Source organism: Lygodium microphyllum, chromosome 22, assembly GCF_053477565.2.
Source record: "Lygodium microphyllum isolate KBCC chromosome 22, Lygodium_microphyllum_v1.1.10, whole genome shotgun sequence".
NCBI classification, from domain to species: Eukaryota; Viridiplantae; Streptophyta; class Polypodiopsida; order Schizaeales; family Lygodiaceae; genus Lygodium; species Lygodium microphyllum.
In genome coordinates this window covers 13,786,846-13,804,026 of record NC_141156.1, presented here as the reverse complement: position 1 = coordinate 13,804,026, position 17,181 = coordinate 13,786,846, and the positions used below count along the sequence as shown (strand labels likewise).

General features: G+C 42.0%; 1 protein-coding gene across 3 annotated transcripts in view; it reads left to right on the top strand.

Annotated features, from left to right (window-relative positions):
• Positions 1 to 15,176, top strand: part of LOC148016910 (FAD/NAD(P)-binding oxidoreductase family protein) — a 30,556-nt gene extending 15,380 nt beyond the window's left edge. For all 3 annotated transcript variants that reach the window (XM_087662904.1, XM_087662905.1, XM_087662907.1), the window contains 5 exons: positions 11,605 to 11,892; positions 12,118 to 12,309; positions 14,029 to 14,187; positions 14,275 to 14,511; positions 14,667 to 15,176. In XM_087662904.1, the coding sequence (XP_087519030.1) occupies positions 11,605 to 11,892; positions 12,118 to 12,309; positions 14,029 to 14,187; positions 14,275 to 14,511; positions 14,667 to 14,981 (1,191 nt within the window). In that variant the 3' untranslated portion in view covers positions 14,982 to 15,176. The remainder of the gene's footprint in view (positions 1 to 11,604; positions 11,893 to 12,117; positions 12,310 to 14,028; positions 14,188 to 14,274; positions 14,512 to 14,666) is intronic.
• The last annotated feature ends 2,005 nt before the right edge of the window (positions 15,177 to 17,181 follow it).

Sequence of the window (17,181 nt, the reverse complement as noted above, 5' to 3'; positions counted from 1 at the left end):
GACACCATCCTTTGACACTATGTGCCCCAAAAACGGGATTTCTTCCAAGAAGAACTCACTCTTCTTGCCATTGATAAGCAACCTATTACTGCGAAGCTCATCAAAAACTGCTTTCAAGTGTTCTCTATGCTCTTGTTCATTCTTTGAAAAGACAATCATGTCATCAAAGAATGTACCAACAAACTATCTGTATGGATGAAAAATCCTATCCATCATTCGATTAAATGTAGCAGGAGCATTAGTAAGTCCAAATGGCATTACCAAGAACTCATAGAGACCAAACGTGGTCCTAAATGCAGTCTTATGCACATCCTCTCCCTTAATCTTGATCTGATGGTATCCACTCTTCAAATCTATCCTGCTGAAAATTGACGCTCCTTCCAAACGGTCAAGGATGTCGTCAATTCTTGGAATGGGGAACCTGTTCTTGACGGTACTCTTGTTCAACGCTCGATAATCTATGCATATGCGCCAAGAGCCATCCTTCTTCTGCACTAGGAGCACTGGTGAGCAAAAGGGAGATGAACTTGGCTGAATCAGCCCTTTTTCCAAGAGCTCATTCACCTGGCTCAATATCTTTCTGTTGGGCTGCAGTAACCCTATACGGAGGTCTATTTGGTGGGCTACTGCTTGGCACCAAATCTATCGCATGATCCTCAGACCTCTCTGGTGGTAATTGTGATGGTAATGAGTCAGAAAAACAATCATTGAACTGAGACAAGAAAGCAGACCTGTCTCTATCTAACATAGAAAAATTTGACTCATCATTATCCTTGACATCACGAGCAAAAATCAAGTACGCAGAAAGATGATTCTTTATTACAGATGTAATGGCAGAAGCCGATACAACAGGTACAGACTCTCCTTTAAGCTTCACATCAAGCACATGAGTTTTTCCCCTATGTTCCAAAGTCAGTGTCTTGTTTAAGGCATCCAACACACCATGCTTTCTGAACATCCATGGCATTCCCAACAAGACATCACAGCCTTCAAGTGGCATTATATAAAATTCTTCTGTATCAACATAAGACTGTACATGAAGACGCAGCTTCCCAAGATTGGGTGTCACAAACTCTGAGTGACCAGGACATGCCAACCCTGCCTCTGCTGTGTAGCCCATCTCATCTGCTCTGATGCCCAAAGTAGAAGCCAACTCTGGTGAGATAAAGTTTGCCTTAGCTCCAGGATCAAAGAAAATAAGTACATGTTGATCCCTAACTTTACCCCATGCTCTGGAGAGCTCATTAGCATCCGAGTGTGGCTTGTCTCCCAGCATATCTGGCACTAAACCTGCTGAAGGTTTGGGCTTCTTTCCTTTCCTGTCCTCTTTATCATCATCAGCTGATCTCTTATTCTTGTCCGGACAGTTAGACGCAATATGACCAGTCTGCTCACAGATAAAGCATTTCCTCTCAGCCATTAAAGCCTTTCTCTCTTCAAGAGACTTGCGCACAAAAGTTTCTTCTGGTCCTTTGGCTGCTGTCCAAAGAACTTGGCTGGCTTCTTCTTGAACTGCCAATATTTACCTGTGCTTTGAGAAATCTGAGAAACTTGTTTACCAAATGGCTTCTTTGCTGAAATTTTTTCAGATTTGTCCTGTTTAATGCTGCCCCCAAAACCACTTGACTGTCCCAACAATAATGCATTTCCTGTGGTAGCATTCTCAATTAACTGAGTCAAAGTGGTGACCTTTGTCTTTGTACGATAATTCCGGAGTTCCTTGGGCAGCCCACAGCAATATTTCTCTATCTGCTCGGTCAATGGCACAACCTTGTAAGAAGTGACTGGAAGCAAAGCCTCCCAAAACTTCTTGTTATAGTCTTTCAGATCCTTGCATTTAGATGCATCCAAATTGTGCCAAGCTGACATAACATCAATCTCAAATTCATTGGTCAACCAAGCAGAAGCAAATACTTGCTTAAAGAAAGTCCAAGTGGCAGGAGCCTGTCCTTGCATCAACAGTGTATTCACCACTGACTAGCATTGTCCTTAAGAAAAGTGGCAGCTTTCCAAACCTTAGAAGGCTCCGTAAAGTTCCCTCCTGCAAATGCAGCATCTAACTGCTGTAAGAAAGAGAGAGCCTTAGTCCTATCTTCAAATCCTCGAAAGATGTCAAACTGTATGGCTGCACCACCTTCCTTGTATGGCTTTGGCTTCTCATGAGCCATCAAAGGGTCTGTAGGATATGCCTGTAACATAGGAACACTAATAGGTGGCATAGGAGCTGCCGGACCACTGACTACAGGGCTTGTAGACACAATACTTGCTTGCTGATTTTGATAACCAGCCATACCAAAAGTGCCCTGTGGCATGCCAAAACTGCCCTGAACTCCCTGAAATCCAAGTTGCATGCCTATATTGCCATACATGGGGTTTGGCATAAAACGCTATGTACCCCCAAACACTGTTCCTGGTACATAAATATGGTTTCCAGGTGCATAACCAGCCATACTTTGAAATACAGATCCACCTCCAAAGTACCCAAGATGTACAGAGGTCGGTGGGAAAACCTGTGGTAAAGCTTGAAAATTGTTTCCCTGTCCATTTAGGCCAACATTTGGCTGTTGTAAAATGGAGGGCTGAACTGGCAATGCCTGTGTAACTAGCGTTTCCGCCACCTGTTCCTGGATAGTCGGAACCAATCTTGGAGTCTCCATTGACTCCGCAAGCTGCCTTGGTGTTTCCACTGAATTTGCAGCATGCTTACCCTTATCCTGGACCTCTACTGGATCCGAAATCTTTGCAAATTGCCCAACTTGCTGTGAAGGAAGGGAAGGCTGCAAAAATGCCAAAAACCTTGGATTCTGCATCACTTGAGTAAACATACTCACGGCAGCAACTAATTGAGTCTTGAAAATGTCTTCATCCATAGAAGAAGCCGTAAGAACTTGTGGCTCAACCGTAACAGGAGGAGTAACAAATTGTGGAGGTCTAGAAGACTCCCACCTCATGAACAACAGGGATCTCTTGTGATGAAGACGCTTGCTCTCTGGTGTCTTCCTTTCTATCAGCCATAATGCACAATTCCGTGTCTACACCCAAACAAACCCTGGCTCACTCTTTAGGGAAAAAGTGATTCAATCCCGGCAATGGAACCATGTAACCGGCCTGTTCTCTGGAAAGGGCGGTAGTGTACAACCAAAATATATAAATGCTTTCACCCAATTCACAGTCGCCCACTTTACCTGAACTTAAAGACACAGAGTCAAGTAGAAATACAAGAAGCTAGAATGCTCCTGTTGCCACACAGACACCTTGTTGGCCCCTAAGTCAGGCGCCCCTTGCGGTATTTCTTTATTTTTAAAAAGAGAGAAAGTACAATGGGCTGTCTTTCACCTATTCTAGGTGAAATTCAACAGCATAACAGTACAATTACTGACCCAAATCAAGTTGACCAGGAGGGGAAACTCTGCCCAAGTCTGAATCTTCTGGTTGGAGTGCAGAATTGACCATTTCAGTCTGCTGTAATTACTGGTTCAGACCTGTTCTGAGACTTGTTTACAACTCATACTGTTCCCTGTACTGTTAAGCCCGCTGTAATTACTGGTTCAGACCTGTTCTGAAACCTGTTTCCAGCTCATATTGTTCCCTGCACTGTCCTGCATCATTTGTGCCAAGTGCCCCTTGATTCTGACATCAATTGGGCTCTGAAATACCCTCTGAATAGTCTAGAATCAGTTCTTGTTTCAGGCACTTGCTTGGTGAGGTTACCACCCTCACCTGTCCCTGCTGGGAACTGCAAACAACTGCTCCTGTTCCTGGAGAAAGGACGCTCTTGCCTCATGCAAAAACAACATATTCCACATAGCTGTACCTGAATCAGAAGAAAAGCCCTTGATTCTGCAACATAACCATATTGTCAGGGGGAGAGAGAGAGAGAGAGAGTAGGAAGCAAGCTCAGCCCTCTGTGCATCATAGACAAGGTAGACCAGCTCTCAAGAGCTCTCCATCTGCAGCAATCCATCTCCCTTTCACAAAATGAGCCCCCCATGCATTGAAACTCGTTTTGTGCTGCCCTCTCTCTCTCTCTCTTTTGGGAATTTATGCCCAAATTGTGACACATGGCATACATGTAACAATTTTCCTGTTTAAACCTTTCGGTCTAAAATTCTCCATCCTCGGTTCAAAATTTGACCTCGGCACAGACCGAAGGATTAATCCTTGTACAAAAACGAAGATAATGACGCGAACAGATTCTGGGGTCCAAAAATAATAACTCCCTAAATTTTAGGAGTTGCTTCCATTGCATCCCCACTAGTCTTCTGACCATCTTTGCAGACTATGGCTACATCCAAATTTGCAATGTAGCTCAACTGAAAGTGAATTTCCACTGATGACCCCACATGGACTAATCTCTTAAAGATTTGTCTATCTTCACTTTGAACTAGTCTCTTCTAGGCTAGTCAATCTACAGTGCCATCAGTCTCTTCCAAACTTATACTGGACCTTAACTGTTCAGTCTTGACTCACTAGACATTCCTGTCCGTTTCACAAACTGGCCATGCAACTCAAGCGCTTAGATTTCAAGAGGGATCCTTCCAAAAAGAAAAACCAAATAAAATATGTAATAAAGAAATCAACAAAAAGGTAATAGTTGTCACAGTCTTGTGACAGATATGCATGAGGAAGTACATGATATGGATTCCTACAGCCTGCTCAACCACACTATGTCCGCATGAGCTTCCTCACATGGAGAGGCATAATGACATGGTTGCCAACCATTAAAAAATGGTCTCAAAAATTGATGTAGCAATTGAGCGAATGGCCTTCTCAAACTCTAGGACTCAACAAATCCTAGAGCAGCTCACTACTCTTGTAGCTCAGCTAGCTACTACTCTGGCCCAAGAAAAGGTGAATGAATCCAATTGTGAGTCTCGACAGCCTCCACCATTGGAGCCACTACATGGTCCACAGGGCATTCTTGGATCCAAGTGTATCCCCTCTTCATCTATAAAGTCGGTGAACCCTCTCACACTCATGACGAGCCTTTGCTGAGCTCCCCCATCATCCATGTAGGCAACCCTCTAGTGAGACCCTCACCCATTATTGGTAGAAGCTCCCCTACTCTTCCTCATAGCTTGAATGGAACTTATATGGCTTAATCTCATCATGGACAGCATGGTAATAATGGGCAGCATGGTTTAAATGCACAACATGGTATGTATGGACAGTAATGTATGTACGGACATCATGGTATGTATGGACAGTAAGGTTTCCATGGGTAGCAAGGCCCTCATGATCTTCGTGACAAGATTCTTATTGCTAAGTACAATGGGTAATCTCCCTCACTATCAGACTTAGAAGAATGGACCTCCAAATTAGAGTCCTACTTTAATATTTACTCCTACATGGATGACGAGAAAATTATCTTTGCTTCTCTCCACTTGGAAGGACTTGTCCACATAGGATGGCGCTATATCAATCGAGAGAATCATCAATTCATTGATTGGGAAGAATTTAAAATGCATATGGCTCAAGTATTTGTATTCCCCATGGAAAAAAGTAGTTGGCAAGACGATGGTACACTCTTTACCAATGTAATCTCACTGTACGAGAGTACACAAATCAGTTTATGAACTTGATCATGTATGTGGAGAGCATTAGTGATGATGCCAAATTGCATAAGTACGTCTATGGGTTGGAACCTAGCCTATCGGCAGATGTCATGGCTCAAAAGCCTACTATTCTATTTGATGCAATTGAATTGGTTGAAAGATATGCAAGAAAGTATCATAAAAATGATAGTTTTTAGTAAGGTTATGAACAGCCTTGCACCCCATTGAGATCAGCCCCATATGGGGGTGGTTTTAGAGGCAATTTCACACCTAATTGCAGCCCCAAAATACCCACTTACTGCCCTTCCATGCTGAAAGAAAATAGGGCACTTTTGGGACAGCACTTGGCTCTAATGCTGAGAGTAGATATGTTGAAAATAGACACTATACTACATCACCCTTCAATGATTCAAGTGGCCAAAGGTTCATTTCTTTGGATGTTGTGAAGGAATGATAAGAAAAAGACCTATGTTTTAAATGTGGGGATAAGTACACTGCAGATTGACTATGCCTCCCTAGAAGACAACCAAGGTCAAAGTTCATAGCATGTATGTGATGGAAAATTGGCACAATGATGAGGAAGACTTTCTTGTTGAACATTAGGAGCATGTTGAGGATGTGGACCACGGGCAGTTCTATGACCTGGAGGATGGGTTTCCCTTTGACCTAGGAGGTTGCCCATCCCATACTCTTGATCTGACATTCTATCTCTCTTTGCTCCATCCTAGATGGGTTTCCCTTTGACCTAGGTAGTTGCCCATCCCATGCTCTTGATCTGACATCCCACCCGACTACCACCTCTCTTTGGTTCATCTCCCTGGATGCTTGGACTAGTTCTAGGAGCCCCAACATGCTACACATTCAAGGCAGTATTCACGGGAAGCATGTATTTATCCTTGTAGTTAGTGATAGTTCTCATAGCTTTGTCAATAAATCAGCCATTGACCTGTTGAAATGCATCCCTATGGAATTATAGCATTCCTTGAAAGTTCAAGTAGCAAATGGCGAGGAAGAAATCAGCAAATATGTATGCTTCACAGTCCCTCTATGCTTGGCTGAGAATTATATGGCATTGGTTGACCTAATTGCATTAGACATGGCCCCATTGATGTTCTCTTGGGATGTGGTTGGCTGAAATAAGTGGGGAAAATCGCTATGGACTTTTGTTAACTCTACATGAAGTTTTTGATGCATGGACAACTCATCTGCTTAGAGGGAGTTCACGATAATGTTAATTTTCACCTCATTACAGCAAAGCAACTCAAACGGGAGTTTACGAAATGCTCACAACTCTTTGTCTTGCACTTTAATAAGGAAAATTTAGATCAATCCTCCAAAGTATCTAAGGATTCAGCCTTGTAGGCTTTACTTAAGGAGTATAGTGATTTATTTCAGATGCCTATAGCCCTTCCTCTTAAGAGGCAAGTGGACCTTCCACTTGATTTAGAGCCCCATTCCAAGCCAGTGAATAAGCCACCTTATAGACTCTCCAAGTGTGAACGTGAAGAGGTTGCAAAGCAAGTCAAGGAGTTATTTAAGATGGGTTTCATTCAACTGAGTTCTTTTCCTTATGTATCTCTTGTCTTGTTAGTCAAGAAGAAAAATGGCTCTTTTTGTAAGTGCATCGATTACAGAGACTTGAACAAAATCACCGTGAAGAACAAGTATTCCATCCCGTGGATTGATGACTTGTTGAATGAGTTGAAAGAGGTACGCTTCTTCACTAAGATTGATCTGCGCTATGGCTACCATTAGATCTGTATAAGGAGGATGATGAGATCAAAACAACTTTCAGGACTGATTGTGGGCTTTATCATTTTCTAGTGATGCTTTTTGGATTGACTAATATCCCTATCACATTTCGGAACCTCATGAATAAAATTCTCTACCCTTTCTTGTTCAAGTTTGTGCTTGTTTTCTTTGATGACATTCTCATTTATAGCAAGTCATAAGAGGAGTACTTGGCACATGTTAGAAGGGTGTTTGATATCTTGAGAGAGCATTGACTCTTTGCTAAGGAAAGTAAGTGTATCTTCATGATATCAGTGGCGTACTCAGGACATATTGTTAGTAAAAATGATATACATGTTGATCCTAAGAAGGTGTAATGTGTTAAGAACTAGCCTACTCCATCCAGCACTATTTCATTACGTGGTTTCCTTGGTCTGTCTTCCTTAGAGATGCTTCATTAAGCATTATGCCACCATTGCAACACTTTTGATTGATCGGTTAAAAAAGGAATCATTTTTTTGGAACACTACTGTTGGTCATAGCTTTAAGCAGTTGAAGAAATGCTTACTTCCGTCCCCATCCTCGTATGCCTTGATTTGTGCAAGGAGTTTATCACTTAGTGTTATGCCAGTGGCCGAGGTATTGGTGTTGTATTGTTGCAAGAACATGGTGTGATTGCTTTTGAGAGCCGTAAGCTTGATGTCAAGGAGATGCAAATGAATGTGTATGACTAGGAGATGCTAGTCATTCTCCATGCTATTAAGAAATGACACAACTTATATGACAACTGCTTTAGAGTAAAGAGTGACTATAGAGTCCTTCAGTATTTCTTGACTCAGTCTACTTTGACTCCTAAGCAAAGGAGATGGGTGGCGACATTGCAAAACTATGATTTTGATATCTCTCACACTCAGGGCAAAGATAATATTATGGTTGACTCACTCTCTCAGATGTGGGCATATAGACTATCCTCCATTTCAGAGTTGCATAGTGATTGGATTGAGGATCTTCATGAAGCTTATTTGTTGGATAAGGACTTCAGTCACATATTTCAGAAATTACAGCATGGGTAAATGGCTGAAAACTCCCAATATTAGCTCAAACATGGCTTTATTTGGTCCCATGGCAAGATTGTCATCCCCCACACTTTTTCTTTCACATAGAAGATCATGGAAGAGATGTATCTTTGCCCTATCGCTGGTCACTTGGGTGTTTTCAAAACATATGATAGGATTGCCAAGGGCTTTCATTGGAAAAGCTTGTGGAGGGATGTCAAGGATATTGCGATTAGATGTGTTTTATGCCAGCAGAATAAGGACATCATGCTTAGACCCACTTGCCTCTTGCGGCCCTTGCCTATTCTTGAAGAGAAATGGACACATATCACCAAGGACTTCATCACGAGCCTCCCCATTACAAAGAAAGGATGGAATAGTATATATATCGTAGTTGATCGCCTCGCCAAGGCTGCCCTCTTTATCACTACTAAGACCCAATACACTACCTCTTAGGTGGCCACTCAGTTTGTGAAGTGTCTTCACGTTGCATGGATTACCACACGTCATAGTGAACTATCGGGATACCAAGTTTATGAGCAACCTTTGGCACGTAGTTTTCATGTCTATGGATACCAAGCTTGCTTCATCCACTGTATACCACCCATTGACAAATGGCCAGACCGAAAGGGTAAATAAATGGCTTGAGACATACCTATGACACTTTTGCCATGATGTACAGTATAGGTGGGATACATGGCTCCACTTGGCTGAATTTGCATACAACAACTCCATTCACTCTAGCATTGGGGTTTCCCCTTTTGAGGCAATATACGGGTATTAGGTCCCCCTTCCTACCGTCTTATTCAATGACAAGATCAACCCTCAAAGTAAAGCTGCGTTGGATTGCATGTAAGCCCTGCTTCAACAATGCAAAGTGAATCTTCAAAAGGCACAAACCAACATGAAGCTCTACGTTGCTGAGAAAAGAAGGCATTTGGAATTCCAAGAGGGGGATTGGTCCTCTTGAAAGTGCCTAAGTCTTGTTATTCCACCCTCAAAGAAGGTAGCAGTAACAAGTTGGGCCACCGTTTCTATGGCCCCTACTAGATCCTAAAGAGAGTTGGTGACTTGGCCTACCAATTAGAGCTTTCCCCCACCACTAAGATTCACAATGTGTTTCATGTGAGCTAGCTGAAACCTTTCATTGGCACCTTAGTGGACTATGTGGAAGAGCTTCCCCCCATAGACAAAGAAGGTATCATTCATTGGGCAATGAGATAAATATTTACGATCTGGATCCATCAAGGAATACCTCATTAAATGGCAAGGCCTACCCTTGAAAAAGCCTACTGGCACCCAGCTACTATTGTCAATGAATTTCCTCATCTCCAAGATGCCCAATGGCCTGGAGACTAGCAAGTTATGTTCCCTTTTGACCACACTTGTTTGAGAACAGTTTTGTACCTGCCAAATCACAGCCATGTGCTTCTTATATGGGCTGAAAATACATGTCATAAGCTCCGTTTTGACATGTGGCATGCCCCATTTGGAGCAGTCTATTAAAAGTTGTGTCAAATTTACCTCAGCAGACTTGTAGTGGACAGCATGCTGTCCAATTATCTTCACCCACCCATTTTCATTGTAATGTGGACTATAGTAGTACTTTGCGCCCCACTCCTTAGCCCCTTTATCAAGCCTCTCCAGTTGTCTTTCAGGGTGGGGATGGATGGATTGTAACGAGTGGGATACATGGGAACTAGGGGTTAGACACCTAGTCACACTGACCGGGGTATATAAGGTGCAAGAGACCCAGTTTAGGGCATTTTGTTATTATTAAGAACTTACTCCTCACCTTCATATCCGGCTTCCATGGCTTCCTCCTTTTCCCCCTCTTTCCTGTCTTTCTTTTTTCGTAAAAGGTAATTGTATTAATTACGAAAAAAAATACAAGATTACTTGATTACAAGATACATGACGACAATCTAAGTCATCATGTGAAGAGATTCTAAGTGCTACAAGTTACAACATCATGGCAAAGATGCAGAGGAAATTGCCCTATGCCAGGGACGTAAGTCCTCCCTAGAGAGCAAATCAGAATGCCGGAGAAGATCCAACTGCCAATACAAGAGGCCCTTAAGCCTGGCAATATGCCGCTGAATATTATAGGCGGAGTCAAAAAGGAAAGCATTCCGGACGGTCCAGTTATGCCAGCAGCCCCAATATCGAAGAAAATGATACACGAGCTTCATATGTGGCTGTGCAGGAGCGGGGTATTTGGGCTGCCCGAAAACCCAATCAAAGGGGCGTAGGGTGGGACCAACCACTCCTTGCCAAACAGCCGACATAAATAACCAGACTTTCTTTGCGAGGGGGCAAGAAATAAATCGGTGGCGGGCGGATTCCACAGCAGTGGTGCAAAAGAAACAGTGGCCATTGGAGATTCGTCGCTTGGAGAGAGCCGAAGCAAGCGGAAGACCACCAACCATCATTCTCCAAAGAAAAACTTTACATTTGAAGGGTGTCTTGTTCAACCAGCCCGCCATCACAGTTTCCCTCCACCATGACCGGGATTTACGTAATCCCCATAAAGCATTCGCTTTGGTGACGAGCCATTGATGATCTTCTTTCCTGTCTTTCCTGTCTTTCTCTCTCCTCTTCTAGTCTTTCTTATTCTTCTCTCTCTTTCTCTCTCTTTAGCTCATTCTCCTCTCTCCTCTCAGCTTCATTCATTACACAACACTTACAACATTCAATCCAACAAGTATATATATTTTAGATTGATGTTTGCTTTTGTGGTTATTTAGCCCTATGGTGTTCTGTAAATATGTATTATACTGGCTATTGGAGTTTGCTTTTGATGTCACTACTAGGATCACAAATCGGCTTATCCTAGAAATATCAGCCAAAAAGCAGGCTATAACAAATTTGGTACCTATATATCCGTTTGATGTTTTGATCATGATGAATGAGTTCAGTATCAAATTTATAGTATATTGCAGCTATTTTAAATGAGTTGGGTGAAATTTGACATGCCAAATGCAGAGAATTGTTGTCCCATTTGTTTAAGTGTTCCTTGTCCAAACAAAAATTATTCAGCTTATTTAGTCTCTTATTGCACTGCCATCTTTGGAAAGACGATGGCATAAATTGCTGCTAAGTAACATTTCCTTCACAATAGTCCAATGTTTCCAGATCTGTTGTGCAATTCTTGTTTCATTTGTGTATTCCAATCAACTGGTTTTCAATTCTTTCCTACATCTGTGTTACACAGTTCTTGATCTATTTATTATGTGGTGTCCATGAAATTTTTTAATTGCCAGAATGCTGTGCTTCCTCTTTCTGGAGCAGCAATGGCCCTTCCACCAGCAGCCATACGAGGGGATTTGGGCGTCTTACTTACGGCTGGTCTTCGATATGCACCTGCAGCGTTCAAGTCTTTTGTACAGATGGGTCCTCAGGGAGCAGTTGGAGCTTCAAGGCTTTTAGGGCCCTTCTCTGCAGTAATGGATTCCCTGGAGTTGAAAGATCCATTTGTTCGAAACTGGGTTGATCTTCTTTGCTTTTTACTCTCTGGCCTTAAAGCAGATGGAACACTGGCTGCTGAAGTGGTATGAAAATGCAAACACGTAACAAATTTTCAAGTCTTGTAAGATCTGTCTGAGATGTAGCTGTTTTATCTATAATGAATTGCTAGCATCTGACAAGAGATCTACCTTGAACCATAAGTCAATAAACTATTGCAGCAGCCTGTCAGAATCCTTAATCCCTGTGGTAGTAAAAGCTCAAAACGATTTTATTTTATTTACAATCTCATTTACGTAACTTTTCTTCAGATATACATGTTTGCAGAATGGTACAAACCTGGATGTGTGCTAGAATACCCAGATGGTGGTGTTGGAGCAATCATTGATGCTCTAGTCCGAGGTCTACAGAAATTTGGAGGAAAGCTGTCCTTGAGATGTCATGTGAATGAAATTGTTCTGGAGAAGGGGCGAGCTGCTGGTGTGAAGCTTAGAGATGGAAGAGTAAGAAGCTGTTCATTTATACAAAGTCTGGCTGTATTGTCTTTCACATGATTTTGAGCATCTGGGACTAGTGCAATTTCTTGCCTGTTGTAATGTTTAAGTTGATATGTCTTGTCCTGCATACTGCAGCTTAACGAAAAGATATAATCTTCTTAAGAAATTGGTAAGTCAAATTATAGACTTGTTCAGAAGTGATCTTTTCTAGGGATCTTTAATGGCTCTTATAGATTGAAGAATAGACTAAATCTCAGCTAGTGTTCTGTAATCTAGTCTTGCAACTGGATTTTGCACATGTAATAACTAGTCTCAACTGTTTACTCACTGTCACTGAATTTTGTACACATCATAACTTAGCCTTCAGGGAAAGCTCGGCCTTCACTCGGTGCTAGCCATTCAGAAACCTAAGTTACAATTTGCAGTCAACTTGCTTGGGACCCCTCTTACAAATTCTCAGGCGTTTCATAGCTCAGCTTCTGGAATGGCATCAACTTTCCAGGAATGGAAACACCCAGGTCTCATGTGACCTCCAAGCCCTGCAACTGCAATACTTGCAAGGAACTTGGACATGATAGTTGACATTTATTTGGCAGATGAGGACTGCTAAAATCAGCAGCCTCCCACTTCTAGTTCCTTGTGACAAATCATTACTGCCTTTGGGTCTTGAGGTCCTCCAGAGGTCTACACTGAGTATGATGATGTGTTTTCCATGAAAATAGTTACATGTGAACACAAAGATCATGGTAATGACCATCATGTGAGGGGAGGGCTATGTTAGACATCTCTAAAGACAAGGGTACCAATGCTAGTTGTTGGCTTCCATGACCATGTTGAGGCTGTTCATTTCAGCCCCTCTTTTGAGTTTCATTTCAGCCCCTCTTTTGAGTACTTGATGCCACCTTGGAAAGTCTATGGATGCACCAAAGAACTGGTTTGACATTCCCTTTTTCATGTAATTGCCCAGACCTGCGTATGCATGCCTTGGAGTAGAGACCCAATAACCACAACAATGATTGAATATGAAACATGGATGAAGATGAATGCCTGTGGTGAGACTGATATGGGAGGAAACAAGCTTGCTTTGCACATGTGCCAATCAATAAGTTGTTTCAAACTTCCAATAAGGTCCCAAGAAGACTGTCTTTGTGGTGCAGATCTGTTTCTGTCAAACATGAAACAGAAGAGGAATGAAGGCTGAAAACTGAATTGTCCAAGGGATGCATTGAAACACAAAGAACAAGGCTTAGAATCCTGTTGTAAAACATGCAAATCTATTTGTGAGGGAGGTGGGAGTACAATTTCTTAAGAAAGAGGAGGCTAGATCTCCCAGTGGGAAGTGAGGGGTCTTTTTATAGACAAGGGGCTACGAGTTGGTCTGGATGCCATCTAGTTTGTTCTTATCTAACTCAATGTATCATGTACAAATCATTCTGTGTGGGACTTGTTTTTAGCATTGTAACCAGTATGTTAACCAAATGCAATTTGCACACTTAACCAAATTCCTAACATAAAATGATGCCATTCTGTACGTTGGTTGGTTGTTTCCTTGTGCACTTTATCATTTGTTTTCTGCATCCTGTCGACATTCAAATCTAATTTGCCTCTTTAAACTTGTTGCTTTGTGTTCACAATACTAGAGAATGGATCATCCCCTTTTGTTTTTTATTCCATTTTGCAAATCCTCTCTCTGCAAAACAGACACAGTTTTTGTCTTCCATGCAGTTTATAAGAGCAAAGAAGGCTGTGATCAGTAATGCTTCTGTCTGGGATACAATGGGCTTGCTGCCGAGAGATTCAATTCCTGTGGAGTATCGTGATAGAGCCATGAAAACACCCCAGTGTGATTCTTTTATGCATCTCCATTTGGGCGTTGATGCAGAGGTGGTGTTATTTTCTTTCCATTTCTTAGTTGCTGTAAGATTGTCGAGTTTTACGTAGGTGTAATTTGAAGTAACATTCTTATCACAGGCATTGCCTTCTGATCTAGGCATACACCATATTGTGGTGAATGACTGGTCAACTGGAGTGGATGCACCTCAAAATGTTGTTTTGATCTCCATACCCAGTGTGTTGAGTCCTAACCTGGCACCCAAGGGAAAGCATGTGATCCATGCTTATACACCTGGGACAGAGCCTTATGACATTTGGGCTGGCCTTGATCGTCGCAGTGAAGAATACAAGCGACTCAAGGAAGAACGGTCGGAGGTAAACATAGTGTTATGTGAGCCCTGGAAGTAGTCTTTACAGTGAGCCTCAAGTCAAGAGGTCTTTTTGTAAATCAGTAAGCAATGTAGTCTACTAACAACATATAAACACATGGGTCTCACCAATGTTTGCTGTTTATTGTTTGTTGAGTGAAGGTTATGTGGAAGGCTGTGGAGCGTGTGGTTGGGCCTGCCTTCTTCCGCAACAACTGTGAAATTAAGCTAGTGGGCACACCATTGACACATGAAAGATTTATTCGTAGGAATCGGGGTACTTATGGTCCAGCCATCCAGGCAGGGAAGGGCACTTTTCCCACACACATGACCCCTATTCCTCACCTGTTCTGCTGCGGGGATTCTACATTCCCTGGCATAGGCATACCTGCAGTGGCTGCAAGTGGATTCATTGCAGCGAATTCATTGGTCTCTGTTGGGGAGCATGTTCAGCTTCTTGATGCAATTGGCCTTTGATGCCTGTATGCAGTAGGTTGATTACATTAATTTTGTAAAGCTCAAACTTCTCAAAGAAAATAAGCTGTGCACTTCTGACAAACAACCACCACAGGTGAAAAACAGAAGTGTTTTTGTTAGTCTATGTTCTTATAAGAAAAAGAAACCCAGAAAGAAAGACTTGTTTTGAAAATAACGTGGATTTGTATTAAATAATTGACAATGTGTACATTGGAAAGGATGAATGGGCTGTGGCCCAAACTTTAAAAGCTATTTTAAAGAGTGGACTCTTGGGGCCCAAAACCTTCAAAAGAGCTAATACTTCCTCCTTACAATTCAAGACAATGCTTTCAAAGGAGATTTTCTTTTCTTTTCTTTTCTCATGACTACCCTATTCCTATTGGACCAGATTTGCTTAGAGAAAATAGCCCTAATTATGCTCGAGACTCTAGGAGTCTCCTCATCTAGTCTGCCACTGTCTCCAAGTAGGGCTGGTCTCATGGAGATAGCACTACTAAGATCTGCGTGCTTCACCCACTCCATGCTATTCCAAAGCATCCTTGCATCTTGGCAGTGCCACAAAATGTGGGTGATAGATTCCGTGGACAGCGCCGAGTCTGCAAAGTATGCCAACTCCTCTAAATTGTTAATTGTGTTTTGTTGGGATTTTCTAGAGTAACAGGTTGAGTTGTTGGCACGGTGTGGCTGATTAAGAATTGGTTTACCAAGTGTTGATGGGTGTCTAAGGATAGAGGTCCTTCCATGCCCTTGCCACTTTAGTGGAAACTCTTGATGGCCACTAGGTGAAATTGTCCGATTGCCTGATTTTGCGTGTAGGTCTCATTGACGCTAAGATGAGGGGTGGAAGTCCATTTTCTTCATTTTAACTGCACGTTTCCCCCTGAAGTTAACAAGACTTTGCCAAACATTCTTTGATCCAACCTTATAGGTTACTGGCCAATCCTAAGACTTCTTTTGCAGCAATCCCTTCACATAGTTCTTCTCCTAATCTAAATTTGTTGGATATTTTTTCAGAGTCTATGATGCCATTGCCCCTATCCCATATTTTGATATGCCTGACCAACTCTCTCCTTGCCAATCTTACAGTGAAATTTGGTTTGTTAGCGAGTAGTGGAGACTTGTCCTTACATGTGAATCGAAATGACCAAATGTATCATAGCAGCCTTATGTCTCCTTTTCTATCTTCTTCTCTCTAGCTAAGATGGTGGAGGCAATTCCTACGTAAATGTGCCATTCTTTTGATGGTGCCATGCCCTCTAATCTTTAATTTCGCTCCCATTGCAAGAAATTTGTCTTCCCTTGCCCGTTTGCAACCTAGTGAAGTGTGGCTGATAGTAAATTTGCAAATGGCCACCCAAGGTTCGCTACTTTCTCTTTTGGGTAATAGCTTGAAAATGATCCTTTTTACTTCTAGTCCTAGACCACCATTTCTACTTGCAGTAGTTACTAGATCCCATGCAATTGATTGTCACCTTTATGAATCTCCATGCTTCTACAAAAAGGATCTCATCAATCTGTCTATGGTATTCCATTAAGCCTTGTCAAAGGAAGCGAGTGTAGCAACAAACATTGCTATTGTCAAAAGTGTGTTATCCAACGTGATGAGACCACCTTTGAAACTAGTGGGGGTTGTAGTAAATCTTGTCATATTCATCTCCATTTTCCTAACCGACCATCACATCTTGGTGCTATTGGACACACTAGGCCCTAGCAAAATTTTACCTTACTAACTCCCTTGAAACATTTGCATACATGACAAACACTTCTAAGACCACTTCTATGTTCATTTTATTTGCCTCAACAATGCTTGAATTATCACAAGCAAATAGTTGTGTATAGAATTCTCGACCATTTAGAAGTGGCAAACCTTCAACTAGGCCTTGTTGAGTCTTGAAATCCATCATTTGGCATAGTAGAAACATGGGAATTTGGTTACAAATTTTTAAATTTACATCTTCCATTAGGGAAGATGTGAACTTACTTAGAGCCTTATAAGCAACCCTTAAGATCCCAATCAACATTCTTGATAGATTCCAAAAAGGCTTCAACATTCCCTAAACACTTACCAAGAGCATCATCTATCCCTTCTTGTAAGACCTTTGCTTTCCATGAGGTCTATGGTTTCTAAGTCTCTAGATCCTTTTTAACACTTGCTTGCTTACGAGAGCCCAAATTTTCCAACAAGCTTCATCATGTTGCC